Source organism: Rhamphochromis sp. 'chilingali' (assembly GCF_963969265.1).
Source record: "Rhamphochromis sp. 'chilingali' genome assembly, chromosome: 10".
In the NCBI taxonomy this organism is placed as follows: Eukaryota; Metazoa; Chordata; class Actinopteri; order Cichliformes; family Cichlidae; genus Rhamphochromis; species Rhamphochromis sp. 'chilingali'.
The window spans coordinates 26,675,924-26,691,114 of record NC_137937.1 but is presented as its reverse complement, the minus strand read 5'-3'; the positions used below and the strand labels follow the sequence as shown (position 1 = coordinate 26,691,114).

At 39.6% G+C, this 15,191-nt stretch overlaps 1 protein-coding gene across 1 annotated transcript; it reads right to left on the bottom strand.

Moving 5' to 3' along the window:
• Positions 1 to 10,459: 10,459 nt before the first annotated feature.
• On the bottom strand, positions 10,460 to 14,714 carry ptger4a (prostaglandin E receptor 4 (subtype EP4) a). Its single transcript, XM_080894819.1, has 2 exons — positions 13,639 to 14,714; positions 10,460 to 13,294 (listed from the first exon to the last, which is right to left on the bottom strand). The coding sequence occupies exons 1-2, from the start codon at positions 14,416 to 14,418 to the stop codon at positions 12,725 to 12,727; spliced, it is 1,350 nt and encodes a 449-aa protein (XP_080750945.1). The 5' UTR covers positions 14,419 to 14,714; the 3' UTR covers positions 10,460 to 12,724.
• Between the last annotated feature and the right edge of the window lie 477 nt (positions 14,715 to 15,191).

Below are 15,191 nucleotides of genomic sequence, written 5' to 3'. Positions count from 1 at the left end.
CCTGACCTCAACAGAGAGAACAGTCCATTGTTGGGATGGCTGAGGTCCTTCGTGATATTCCTGGCCTTGGTCCAGCAGCGCCTGCTGTAGATTGAGTCATATGTGTACAAAGAGTACAGCAGGGGGCTCAGAACACACCCCTGGGGCGCTCCAGTGCTGAGAGTGATGGAGGCTGAGACATGTCTGCCCATCCTTACTGCCTGTGGTCTGCCAGTTAGGAAGTTGGAGATCCACTGACACATAGATGAGCTGAGTCCCAGGTGCTCCAGCTTGGTGGTGAGTGTGGAGGGAATTATGGTATTAAATGCAGAGCTGTAGTCGATGAAGAGCATTTTAACATAATTCCCTTTTCTAGTGTCCAGGTGAGTGAGTGATGTGTGGAGGAGATGAGAGATGGCATCGTCTGTGGAACGATTTGGACGGTAAGCGAACTGTAGTGGGTCCAGTGTGTCTGGTAGTGAAGAAATGATGAAGTCTCTGACCAGGCATTCAAAGCACTTCATCACTACTGAGGTGAGGGCTACAGGGCGATAGTCATTGAGAGAAGCAGGGTGGGGTTTCTTCGGGACAGGAACAATGATGGACTCTTTGAAGCATGTGGGGATCACCGACTGAGATAAAGAGATGTTGAATATCTCAGTGAACACAGGTGCTAGCTGGTTCCACCGCTTATATCTGTGATCTCGTTCTTTCGGTCACTACCCACAGCTCATGACCATAGATGAGGGTAGGGATGTAGATCGACCAGTAAATCACGAGCTTCGCTTTCACACTCAGCTCTGCCTTCAACACAACGAATCGGTACAGCGTCTGCATCACTGCAGCCGCAGCACCAATCCACCTGTTGATCTCCCACTCCCTTCTCGCATCACTCATGAATAAGACCCCGAGATACTTAAATTCCTCCATTTGGGACAGTAACTCATCCCTGACCTGCAGTGGGCATTCCACACTTTTCCAGCTGAGGACCATGGCCTCAGATTTGGAGGTGCTGATTCACATTCCCACCACTTCACATTCGGTTGCGAACTGTTCCAGTGCGAGCTGAAGGCATTCACCCAATGAATCCAACAGAACCACAGCATCCACGATAAGCAGAGACGATTCTGAATCCGCCCAAGTGGAAGCCTTCCACCACTTGGATACTCCTAGAAATTCTGTCCATAAAAATTATGAACAGAATCAGTGACAAAGAAAAGGTAGCCAACTTAACCGGTATTTGTACACATATAACTAGTCCTCTAAACAACTTCAAACATCTGAGAATGAAATCAGGTGGTGCTGCTGGTTTATTTGATAGCTATTAACTGTAGTAGTAAGCTAAATGTTAAGCCACTTCATAACATTCATATGAAGAAAGGTATTCATTTAACTTTATCTTTTAGTTTTGGGTTGCCCCAAAATAATTGTCTTTTATTGAAAACTGTTCCAAATATTTGAAAAAATTATCACAAGTATGTTGCCAGGGGTGCCCAATCCCGGTCCTCGAGAGCTACTATCCTGCAGCTTTTAGATGCATCCCTACTCCAACACAGCTGAATCAAATGGTTTGATCTCTTCAGCATGCCATCATGTTTGGCAAAGGCCTGATAACAAGCCATTCATTTGATTCAGGTGTGTGGGAACAAGGATGCATCTAAAAGCTGCAGGACGGTAGCTCTCGAGGACCGGGATTGGGCACCCCTGCTCTGAGCAGTTTGTGACTTGACCAGCAGAAACAAGAAGAATGTGGAGTTGTCAGCGTCAAAGCCCAGACAGAAAGACATCCTGGTCTTTGAAGATAAGCTTTAGTATCTATTTCAAACTTCTACTTAATCAACATCTTTCAACCTTCAGTCTGGGCTTCCTGTTATTTTTCAGCATTTAAGATACGGGTACTTCAAGGAGATTACTTTCTCAGGGTGAGATGTGGCTTTTACGAAAGAAAATGATGGTGTTTTGTATTTATTAGATCTTACAGAGGTGAGTGTCAGAAAAAGAGGTGTACCAAAGAGAAGGTCATGGAGCAGGAATACACATTTTTCCATTTTTCCAATGTAATGTCAAATATTTGGTCTTTCACAACTTAAATTATTAACCAAAAACCCCTTTATGCATCATTTAAAGTGCTGTAAATAAGTGTTGAGGTTCAGGGTGGAAAAGTAAAGTGAAAAAAAAAAACTGTCCAGCAAAGCGAGCAGCTTGGTAAATACTAATTTATAAAATGTTAATAAATTCTGTAAATAAATTATTTACTTCAAAATGAAATCATCATGCTTAACATAATAGTTAGTATGAATTCTATGATGTGTGACTCAATCTGTTTATCTGCAAAAGCCTTTCTGGGTTTGTATTTGAATGCTACATGGAACTTGATCCAGTTTACAGAAAACTGCTGGACGACTGACACAAAGGTTCTGTTTATTTGGCTTTTTAAACTAATTATTTAATGTCCTGAAAGGATATAAGAATTGCATTACGAAAGCACTCCTTTTCCTCTGCGGAGAATGGTTTGGAAATTTGTGTGGGTGCAAAAGAGAAACAGATTTGATATAAATGCATTTGCTCCACATCTGCACTGCTTCATGCCATCATTTCTTTGCTAGTTTTTTAGGGGGGGCCTGCTGAAAGTGCACTTAGAAGCGACATCTGATACAGTGTGTGCAAATGAGCATGCTTATACATAGTCTCTGCTAAAGCACTTACACAAATGTTGACCCGTGCCGTCAACAATTAGTGGTCCCCGTTCCGAGCAGTTGAAATGAGGATACCGTTTCATTGCCTTTGGTGAGAAGAAAAGAAACTGAACCCAAGAATCACAAGAGCACGAAACCTGAGCAGTGCGGGCAATTCCCATTTACACACAAATGCACATAGAAACAAGCAAAAACACATGCAATACACACTTATTATGATTAATAACATGCCTATTAGGTACTCTTTTGAGAGTAATTTACTCATTAAATACAGAGGGGTGCACTTTTCCCACTAATTTTTTTGCCCTATTGAAGTTGAAGATTGCATAAACCTTTCCAAACTGGCATAAAATAGCAGATTTATGACCTGTGGATGTTGTTTTATTTCAGCAGCCTAAATGAACCATCCACTAAATCATGCTAGAATAAGCTACCTTTCATCAGAAGTTCCCATGCATGCTGCTGGCTCAGAGACACAACTTACTTAAGCTACAGATGGTTTTCAAATAGTCGGCTAGTGCAGCAGCAACAACAGATATTTAAAGAGCCCATTTGCAGTGATTCAAAGTTTTAGCAGATTTTTTGTTTGAATCACAGTAACCTGAAGAAAGCCAGATAAATTAAAAATCATGGTAAAATACCTCAAATCTGAATCACTTTACCCTGTACCATCATCTAGTAAAGCTCTAACCCAACATTAATATATACTCAGCGATATTTAAGATGACTTATTGATCTTAAACTGAAGTATGATGTAGTGTGTTGAACTGCCACAATTTATTACATCTGTTAGCCCAAGGACAGGACCATTTGCAAGGTGTGATCAGGAATGTGCATCCCCACAGAAATTCCAAAACCATGTGTTATTTAAATCTGTCCACTTGCCCTTACCACTAGTCTCCTTTGGGCGGCTTTTTAAAAAGTCTCTGTTCTGACGACTTGCACATGAACCTCTGCAAAGTACTCTGGATGTTCTGAAATATGTCAAAGCAGCACCCTTTACATTTTCAGGTATCCAAGAAACATTTAGCTTGATGAGGCCCAAAAAACGTATACGTGGTATCACACACTGCAGTCCAGAAAATTTGCATGTTCACAGTTTGACCCTAGGGGTCAAATTCACTTTGCAGAGCCATGTGAAAGTAGGAAAAAAACAGCAAAGGCACTCCTGGCGGTGCTGTTTGTAGTGAAATTGTGGAATCATGACTCCTGGTCAAAGTCAAAAAGGACCTCATGAATGTGCCTAGGTTTCTGAGACAGGGAGCTGTCTTTGAATCTGAACAGCGAAAGTTGTCTCCTATAATAAACTGAGACATAAAGATTAAATAAATCAGCATGAATAATACACATATAGGGAAGGATAGCAGAGATAATGTCTGTGTATAATGTCAGCACTGTGCACATAAATGAACCTGGGCTGTTTGGTGGTGCCGTGGTGGTAAACTCTAGGTTTGCATATTCTCCGTCTGCCAGCATCTCCAAGATGTGTTAGGCAATTGATGATTCTAATTGGGCTGTAGGTGAAGAGGGAAGATAAATGATCTTCTGTATGAACGGGTAAAGCATTTAGAGCAGTCAGTATGGCTAGAGGATTGCTCTACAAATTGCAAACCTGTTTTCATTTACACTATTTTTTCTGGTGCCTGCTATGTTGTAATACCCCTGACAGGCTTTAATGTGACAAGCACTTCTTTTTTAAACCAAACAAATTTACAACAGTTTGTCATGTAAATCTTCAGCTTGTATCCAGCACAAAATAGCCATATTTTTAAATAACAACACTCAAGACAACTGTGAGAAAAACACCAGGACATTCATTCTCTGTGATTCATAACCACATTCGCTGCGTCAGTACGTCTGCCTGTGATTAATAAATATGTTTAAATATTTATGGCACACTGTGCTGCTTTGCTTGAGTTATGAGACGTTGAAACTTTAAAACAAATCAGGATATAAACAGGTTTAAGCTATCAACACTGTTTCAGAGCAACATTTGTTTAAAGGAAAACCCACAGAAAGAGATTCAGTAATTTGATTCCCGGAGAGCGAAGCAGTTCAGCAGTGAATATCTGGTAAAGCTTTTGAAGTCGAATAAACATGTTTGTAGTGATTAATGGTGCAATGAAACGATGAGGGGTCATTCCACTCAGCATGTAATAAGTGATCACAGGGGCTAATTATTATATTAAAAAACAACAGAGAAATGTACTTATATTAGGTGACTTAAGAAAACAAAACAGCTGAGAGCTGCAAGAATCATTAAGTGAGGCCCCAGAGTTGGCAGAAACAACGGTGAGAGTTGGGAAGCACTGCTAGCTTCCAGTATGTGAACATGTGACTTTCTGTTGGAGCACCTCCCTGATGACCTGAAGCGGTGAGCCGAGAATCTAGTATTGCATTTTTTTGGGTTAAACCACATATAACTTAATACTAAGACAATAAGACACTTAATAATAAGAACACTTATAATAACACTTATAATAACACTTATAATAAGAACACTTATAATAAGACACTTAATTTTGTCTTAATAAATCATTTCTCAGTGATGTGGTGCTATTTTAAGAGTTTGAAGATTTTTACTGGCCATGGCAAAGATTTTACAATCTTTATGTTTGGACTACTGGGCTGGTTTCTGTTGTTTCCCTTTTTAAGTTTCAAATTTAATAAATGACTACCTGTTTGAAGTTATTCATTAATAAATGTAGTGTTGATAAATCAGGATGACAGTTCCATGTTCTTTTTACTCCTCCCTGTTTTATTGTGAATGTTATTTCTTCATGTTGTATTTTTACTTCCTGTCTTTGTTCTCTTCCTGCCGTCTTTATGGCTTATTTACACTTCTGTGGTGAATGTTGTAGTGCCTATGACATAACCCATGTAACTGGTCAACACTGTTACAACATTGTTACCAGCATTCATGTTTTTGTGTGATGTTTTTGGCATTTTTTCCCTCCTGGGATTAATCTTTTCTCTCTCTAGCTCCCCCCCTTTTTTGAGGCAAACATATTTGTCTCTTTAGTTTTTTCCACCTCTTTGTACTTGGCAATATCCTTCCAGGAATTTGGTGACATCTGTCACTGATAAATTCTAAAACTGTGGTGACGAAGTAGCTGGAAATACACAATAGTACTGAACATCCTAATAGGTTAAGGCTGTATCAACACAACATATGGGTTATGTTGTACATTTTCAGAGGGGTCTGTGAATATGATGTAATTACGGTATAGATTTAACTTAGAAGTATGAATCCCCTGTTAATGCCGGGTTCACTGTACCTTATTACTTATTGCTAAGTTGTCTGATGGCTTAAATGGGTCTTTTGGTGACCATGCTCCTGTGACATGTATATATCTTTCTACGTAGCACTCTTAATTCTTATTCTCATGTATATATCTCATGTATAGCTCATGCACATATCTTTCTACGTAGCACTTTTAATTCTTATCCCTACTTTTATTTTTTCATGTCTATTTAAGTGCTATTTATGACACTATTTAAGTGCTATTTATGACACTATGTTTGCACTGAAGCACCGCAGCAATTTCCTAATGTTGTAAACCTGCTCAACATTTGGCAATAAACCCCTTTCTGATTCTGATTCTGATTCTGACTGTCAGGCACATCATGGAGAGGATGTGGAGGTTTGGTACTAGGAGTATGTGCCCTGAGTAAGCGAATGTCTATCTTGACATGCTGTAATTACCAAAAAAACCAACACTTTTTTGTCAGATAAACAACCCTACAAGTGTCGGTGACTCACTTATTTTAACTGCTATTATTACATTTGACCTGCTTTAGCTAATTTCCTTAATAATATGAAGTTTGCGCAAGCAATAAAGCAAATCTTGGGTGGTCTGTGACTCATCTGAAATGCACATTTGGAAATTACTGACTCTGTGAACTCTAAACTTGCAGGAATGACCTACTGTTCTTTGATAAATGTGACTCTGGGGACTACACACAAACACACACACATGCACAGTCGTGTTTTCATATCTTTATGGGGACATCTAATTGATATAATGCTTTCCCTAGCCGCTTACCCTAACCCTAACCATCAAAACAGAATGCCGTACCCTAACCCTTAGCCTAAACCTAATCACGACCTAATTGTAATCCTGGCACTTAAACCACATTTTGAGTCTCAGGCTACGTCCACACTAGCCCAGATAGATTTGAAAACGGTGTTTTCGTCTGAAAACGCTCCGCGTCCTCACTATTGTTTATCAGTCGTTTTCACAAAGTTGTGCGTCCACATTGAAACGGCTGAAAACGCTTACGTTCCAGTCCTGCGCATGCCTGAAACGCAAGTTGATTTGACCTGCCTCAATTCTGTCTGCTGTTTATTTACTTTGCTCTTTGAAACGTGCAGCAAAATGGCAAGGAAAAGCACAGGTTTTTTTAAATGAACTAACAATGAGATGGAGTTGTTGCTGCGAGTAACACAAAAGTACAAAGTCGCAAAAGCGAGTAAGAATTACAGAATTTGAAGAAAAGCTATCTGGAGCATGTACAAACTGATATTAATCTTTAATAGGGCTGTCAAAATTGAGAGCAAACAAAACTACTGCTCTTAGTTTAATTGGTCACTTGACTGCATCACATGACTAAAATGTGTCATCGTTTTCAAAAAGTCTCAGTTTTCGCTGTCCACACTGCCAGGCGAAAGCACTGTTTTCAAATGTATGCGTCCTCGAGAGCGTTTTCAAAACGCTGCGTTTTCCTTGAGTGAAAATGCCGTCTCAGTGTGGACGGGAGGCCAAAACGAAATGCATTAGTGTGGACGTAGCCTCAAAAATGCTTTCAAGCCCGTGGGGATGGATATTTTGTCCCCATAAAGGCTGTTAGTCCCCACAAAGATATGCAAACATGGCACACACACACACACACACACACACACACACACACACACACACACACACACACACACACACACACACACACAGAGGAGCAACAGTAACACATGGTGTAACACTTTCATTGTTACTCCACACTTTTGTCTACTGTGTAAAACGTTTCCCAGCAACATTTATTGTATTCAGATAAGTAACTGCAGTAAGACTTTTATTTTGTTGAAGTATTTCATTTCCCATGTAAAAACAAAACTGATTTAGAAATATGTTGGAGGACATACTGTGTTGTTTTTTTCCACTGTCTGTTGCCTAACAGGTCACCTCATGTGGTTAAGTTTTTCCTATTTGCTTGTATAACAGCAGAGATCAAAGTTACTAGTTGCTTGTTTCATGGGAACGTGCTGTTGTAAATAATTCTGTTTTAAAAAACTTTGAAATAAGTTGCCCTGCATTCTGTATATTTGTGTGGGATTTAACACAGTCTGGAGCCCAATCCTAACGAATTTCTGCCCTGGAGCTGTTCACACTATCGTCTTCTATGGAATGAAATGTGACAATAATAATCAGAATTTGGGGGGGAAAAAGAAAGAAATCTAGGTGGTCATCTAAGTACTAAAGTATTTTTTTATTTTCACTTATAAGCATGAAAAAGCATGTCTCAAGTATGAAAAGCAAGGCTTTAGTTGGAAGTCAGTTAACTAATATCAAATAAAATATCGTCATCTTTAGGTATGCACGTGCAAACGTTTTGCAGAACATTTACTGATTAGCTCTGAGATTTTTGCTACCACTCGAAAAGATCAGGCCCTTTATTTTTGACATTGCAGGCAGTAAACCCCACAATCATGATCCCAGCCAGAGATATGAATTTAAAATGTTGTGTTGTAGTATTAGCTAACCAAAGCTAAAAACCTACTCAATCAAAACTGACACAAAAAATTCTGAAGACTGAAAGTTGTCAAGTTGCTTTCAGTTGCTAATAATTTTGGACTGATGATCCAACACCTCCAGTATGTCTTTCAATTTCCACATCAAAGATAAGAGATAAGATAAGATAAGACTTTATTGATCCCACAACGGGAAAATTTTTGCGTCAGCTGTTCTTATTAACTTAGATATTATAATACAGCCTGCAAATGATCGGCATCATAACAGATTCTGGTTGTGGTGCTCTCAGCATAAAATAAATAAAATGTAAACAAGCAATCGTTAGACAAAAAAATTTACATTCAAGAAATTCCTATATAACTCTGAGACCCAAAGGGGTCTCAGAGTTATATAGGAGCTGACATTGGGCTATAGCCTAAGGTAATGCAGACCGCAGTACTTTGTTAAAATATATTTTTGTATTTTTTTTAGTAAGCCATTTAAAATTATGTTGAAATTAAAATATTTTAATTGTTGTATATTATATTGTAACTTTATGTCTATGTTTCAATTTGTATGTCTTTTATTTTATTGTCCATATTTTGATGTTGGGTTAATTTTTACCTCATCAAAATATTGTTTTACAATAGCATATTTTAATTTTTTTATACCATTTGTTTGTTTAATCTATTTGCATTTGTATGTTTAACTTTATTTAAAAAATGTAATTGCTGTAACAAAAGAGGAGATTAGCACTTAGCTTGTGTGGCTTCACTGATGTCACATGGAGAAAGGATGGTTGTCACACTGATGTGAAAAGAATGGCTCCAAACACACTACAGAGGATCATATTTTCCCTTTGAATTACATTTAATTTCTCTTTTCACCATCACCCGAGGGATGAAGCGCCTGCACTAAGACTTGCTTCAGCTCCGCTTTGGCTCTGACATATTTTCAGACTCGTCTTGTTTAATTTCCTCCTTAACCGAGGGCGACAGCAGACACTGTTGAGCAACAGGTGCTTTCTGTTGTTTATCAATGAGCACAGAGGTGACAGTGTGCAGACTGTCACTAGAGGACCCCGCTGACATAAAGCAGCATCACAGCTTTGCCACTTACACAACATGTCAAGTTGTGCAACACATGAGATCAAATTCTCTGAGCATCACAGAGATATTCTTTCACAGCTGAAATTTAAAGCTGATGGTCTCACCACTTACTTCTCCAAAATTTGATTCTGTCTTATAAACAGTACACTTCCATAATGACCGATTGAGGAAACCTGCAGTCAGCTGAGCTGAGACTGAAGAAGTCACTTGGATGAGTGACGAAACGTTTCTCCCACTGAAAACGTCCAGATGAACAGAATCAATTTTTGGAGATTTACTTATCTGGATGATTGAGAATGCATCAAGACGTCACCACTTACTTGTTTGCCTGTTTGGGGTTATTGAAGCAATCCTGAACATTTGTGCAGGCTGTGCTTGTGCACCTGTTCACCCAGATGGTAGATATCAGTCTTGTTGCTTTTCCATTAATACATTTAATTGGGTATTGCAGACTCTGGTGAACAAAGATGATCAAATTACTGAGAATCTTCATGAATGTTCCACGTATCACCATCTCCCGCTATGGTACAATCCTGATTTTCACAGTTTAATTAAATTAACGCGTCTTGTTCCCAGAGACTGGAGGATCCTCTCACACTCCGGTGTTTGCTTAAGCCACTGCAATGCTTGTTTAAGCTTAATTGCAGTGAACTGGAGCTTTCAATTGTGTTTATTGTTTCAGGAGAGAAGTGCTCTGGGGCACCTCTACTTCCAGAGACCCCTGATTTTTCTTTTCCATCAGAGCAAAGACCTCTGATTTCCTCTTATTGTGTGTGTGTGTGTGTGTGTGTGTGTGTGTGTGTGTGTGTGTGTGTGTGTGTGTGTGTGTGTGTGTGTGTGTGTGTGTGTGTGTCTTTCACACAATCAAGATTCAGTAAGATTGTTGTAGACTAGCAATAATCACATTTGTGTTTATTTATCTATAAACGTCGGGAAAGTGGTAGCACGCTTTTCTCAGGGTCATTTGTCTGAATTAATGGGGGTCATGAGATGGTCTCACTAAATATAAACAAGGAAAATGTGACTGTGAGAAAGAAAGCTCGTATTAAGCAGTTCTGCTTTATGGTAATAAAATATGACAACATGTCAAAGGCGATGTTTGCTCTGAAACAGTTAGTGTTCATTTACAACTGCATCATAAATGTAGACATATATATTTCTTATCAGACAGGAGTTCTCAGTCATTTCCACTCAGTTTTTTTCTTGTACATCAAGTCATATTTACAGATATAATATATTACCACAGCAAATAAATTCAAAGCTCATACAGTATATGCATGTACACAAATTTCACTCTGCAATACAATATGAACCACAACTGAGCATAAAGTGCATAATTTAATGACTCAAAATAAATTAAAAGTTTTCAACTAGTATGTCAATCCCTAACTTTTGCCCTCACTGTACAATGTTTACAATGTTCATGTTCAAACTCAGACAAAAAGAAAATCTGAGTGAAAAACTTCAAACCAGCAGTAGTTCAAAAGTTCAGTCTGTATAGTGTTAGAATACCAGAAGGTTTAACTTTTAATATTAAAATGGAGAATTTGCCTTATAAATGCAACAGAGAGGAGGATTACGCTGTATACTCACATGAAACTTGAGAATAATATTTAAATCTAGACTTGTGATCTTGGATAATTCATATTAGATCTGATATTGGGTGGTATCTGGTGATTTTCAAGGAGGAAAAAGGTGCTGGTACCATCTTTTTAAATGTGAGCATCATCAGACTTTTCCTGATTTTGTTTCACTGTAAACAGCATGTCTTTGACAACAAAAACTTTGGTTTCCTGCAAAACTGAACATCTCACTTTAAACATTACACTCAAAGAGAAGTGTTACTCCTAAACTTAACCTTTAGCTTCAGTCCTAACTAATACAAAACATTTTTCAATAGGTTCTTTGATATTTTGAGTCCTGACTTTATAGATAGTGATGTTGAAAGACAACAATTTGTGAGTGTAAATACTGATCAAACTGCATGACTGATACAATTTATAACTGCGCATAAATATGTCTTTTGGACGAGTAATCCTTTTGGACCTGGAATTTATTCATTTTGACCTTCTCTTAGAGAAGAATAGTTATATATCACAAAAAAAATATTTTACACAAGATCGCTCATTTAGAACTTGATTCTTCTCAAGCTGACCGCTTAATGCATCTCATTAATCAGCATCTATCCACTGATTTATAGAACATTTTCTGTAGCTGTGGAAATTATGCAGAAATTTCCCAGTCTACTGTGGAACAAGAGCCTCTGTGCCCTCGCTGTGTTTTGTTTTGTTTTTTTAATAATTTGAGACAGTATCTTTGTGTGTTTTCCGGGCTATAGAAGAAAAACGTCTGTTTTCACAACCTTATAAACTCTACTCTACATTAGTCATGGAGCTAACATGACTGTGCCCTTCAAAACTCACTGTACAGTAGAGTTTCCAAATGAATCAGTCCTAACAATAACTATGTGAATACTCATAGTGACTACTCACAAGAAGCACAATCAGGACTATTTCATTTACTACACTGACCACAAGCTTGTAGTCAGCACAGTTTGGAGACAGTAAATAGAGCTTTACAGTAAAGGTTTCCACAATGGTTGAACAAAGTAAATGAAATTGAGAATGATAAGTTTTTTCATCAATGTTATGTGTCTAACATAGGGGCGATCGCGCGAACATATATAGGGGCGATCGCGCGAACATATATAGGGGCGACCGTGGCTCAAGAGTTGGGCGTTTGTCTTGTAATCGGAAGGTTGCCGGTTCGAGCCCCGGCTCTGACAGTCTCGGTCATTGTGTTGTTGTGTCCTTGGGCAAGACACCTCACCTGTTGCCTACTGGTGGTGGTCAGAGGGCCTGGTTGCGCCAGTGTCCAGCAGCCTCGCCTCTGTCAGTGCCCACAGCTAACACACCCATGTGTGTGAATGGGTATATGATTGTGTTAGGACCAAATAAAGCGCTATACAAATACAGACCATTTACCATAACATCTTTCTTAGGCAAAATGGCAAAATCTGCTCACACAGTCAGTCATCACAGAGATTGCTGGGTGCTGAAACAAACAACGGGACGATATCACTCACAGCACTTATCTCTTTCCCACTGCATGGGCTCTACTAGATAGAAGAGTTACTTATTATTTATGTGCTACTTCCATTTTTGAGTTCTTCAAAAGGTCTGTTGTAGAGAAATAAAACGGTATTTCTCTGGTTGGGTCAGATGCATTTCTCCTTTACTGTCTCGGTGTTCAGCGTGACCTGAAGTGCTGGATCTTTAGGGCATGGAGATGATGGATGATCTGTGATTGCATTTGTCTCGTCTCTGGTCTGATCCTCAGCGCTGCCCTCTTGGGATGAGTAAGAAGCTTGTGAATTTCTTGCTGAAGGTGGTTGTGAAGCAGAGAGTTTGTTTGACTTAGGACATTTTTCAGTGCACATCTCAGTTTTATCTTTATAGTAGAGGAAGGTTTGACAGGTGCTGTTGCTATCTCGTTGGTCACTAGACACCAAGGAGTTAGAGTCCCTGTTAGAGATCACAGAGGAGAGCTGATAGGCATCAATACAGGGGAAGTTTCCCTGTCTCTGTTGCCTCCTTGCTCCCATTTTACAGAACAGGCACTTGATTTTCTCAATGAGCTTGATGAGAACAGCCTTGCGGAGCAGGATGTAGATCCAGGGGTCAAAGATAGGGTTAAAAGAGGCAAAACGTATTGCCCGTAGATCAGGGTTTTTGTCCAGCCGCACCTCCACTGGAGTCTTATAAAGCTGGTTTAAAAACACCTGAGCCTGCAGGGGAGAGGAGAATAGTGACTGAATGAAAAGATATGGATGCGTATGTTTGAGAGGCCACTAATATAAACATGAAAGGGAAGAGAGTCAGTTCACCTCTAATGTAAACTGTTTTACACTTTTACATAATCCTGCATACAGCAGCTGTGCTGAGTAAGTGTGATTAATCTGGACTGTAAGTGTTGTGGCTGAAAAGGTAAAAGGAAAAGTTATTCTTTTTCACATTTTTTTTAACCTAACTAAACAGTTTTCTGCACTTAAAAAACATTTTTGTGTGAAAAAGAACCATGCGTAAAGCGTGCGTAATGGTAACATGCAACCGAAAAAAAAATTAAACTTACAACAAGTGGTATAGAGCAGATGAGGACTACTACCGATGTGCCTATGAGTAGAATAACCATCTGAATCTCTGCACCGGCCAGACGACCAAAGCTGCGTGCTCTTCTTCGCGGGTCCACGCTGCGTCCCACATCGGTGCCAAGCGACATCCTACGCACAAAGCGTCGATGCATCCGGATCAAAGCCACACACACCAACACATTACAGATGACAGTGGAGAGAATAAGAAGAGAGCTGAAACCAGCATACATGTAGGAGTAGGCGGCATCGCTGGTCTTGTTGCTCCTCCACTCTAAAAAACACCACGTTTGTGGGTACTGTTTCTTCACCTGCCCAAAGCCCATAATTGGCAGGGCGCAGAAAAAAGCATTTGAGATGTAGATCGCTACTAGAGTCAGTCCCGCCAGTTTTTGGTCCACGTAGTCGTTGTAGAAATAGGCATGGTTTATAGCAATGTATCTCTCTACCGACATGGCACATATGATGCTGAGCCCTGCCAGCGAGAAGAAAAGCATGGTGAATCCAAAGTACTGGCACAGCGGGTCCTCTCCGGGCCACGCGCCTTTCACATAAATGGCGATGGTGACCGGACTGGCCAGCAGCGTGCCAAGCAGGTCCGTGATCGCCAGGCCACACACCAGCGTGTAAAACGTAGTTTCTTTCTGTTCTTTCCGAGATTTACAAAGGACCACGATGGCGATGAGGTTTCCAACCACCCCGAAAATGAACATAATGGACGGAATGGTGGGGACCATGGTCCTCCCTGTGGTTTGATTATTCATTGTGAAGTCCAAACGCACTTCAAGACAAGTGAAGCAACTCGTTTTATCGCCTGTATTTCCAGTCCAGAGCAAGAAACTTACCTACAAGTGAAAGAAGCCTGGGCAGCATTTTCAAAATAAGAAAGTAGTTTTTTCTTATCTGAAAACTAACCTTTAAAAAACTTACAAAATCCCCCAAAGCATCCTCCGCATGCCGCCTCTGTGGTAACCAACAACTCCGTGGTGCTTTCTTATCAGATCCTCAGCTAGCTGTGCAAGACAGAAGCAGATTTCACTCACCACGCCAGAGAGATAAAGCAAGCAACACCAGTGACTTCATTGAAATGAGGCTCTGCCTTCTGGCGTCTTGCTGGGCTCAGCCCCTCCCCTTCATTTTACTTCACAGCCCTAATCAGCAGTTCAGGAAAAAGGTCACATTTTGTAACACAGAGATTAACCACAACTCACAGCAATTTCTTTACACCATGGTATAACATTATTAGGTAGGGGGAAAAGGACAAAACAAAAGTGAGTCTGAAAAATAAAAGTGTAGTTTTTTGCTCTCAAAGTTTCCACTTCAGGACAGAGAGAGGGAGGGAGGAAGAAAAGGAAAAAATCTATATTTTTCTTACATTTTGATCTGTTAGGGTGGATTCTACTTTGAGAAATGATTGATCGCAAAGATTAACCAAACGATTCACATGAAAACACGCAAGATTAGGTGATGGGAAATAAGACAATAATTCAACTAAAGGTTATACTTTGATAATCTGACTTCCTTACAACCATTTCAT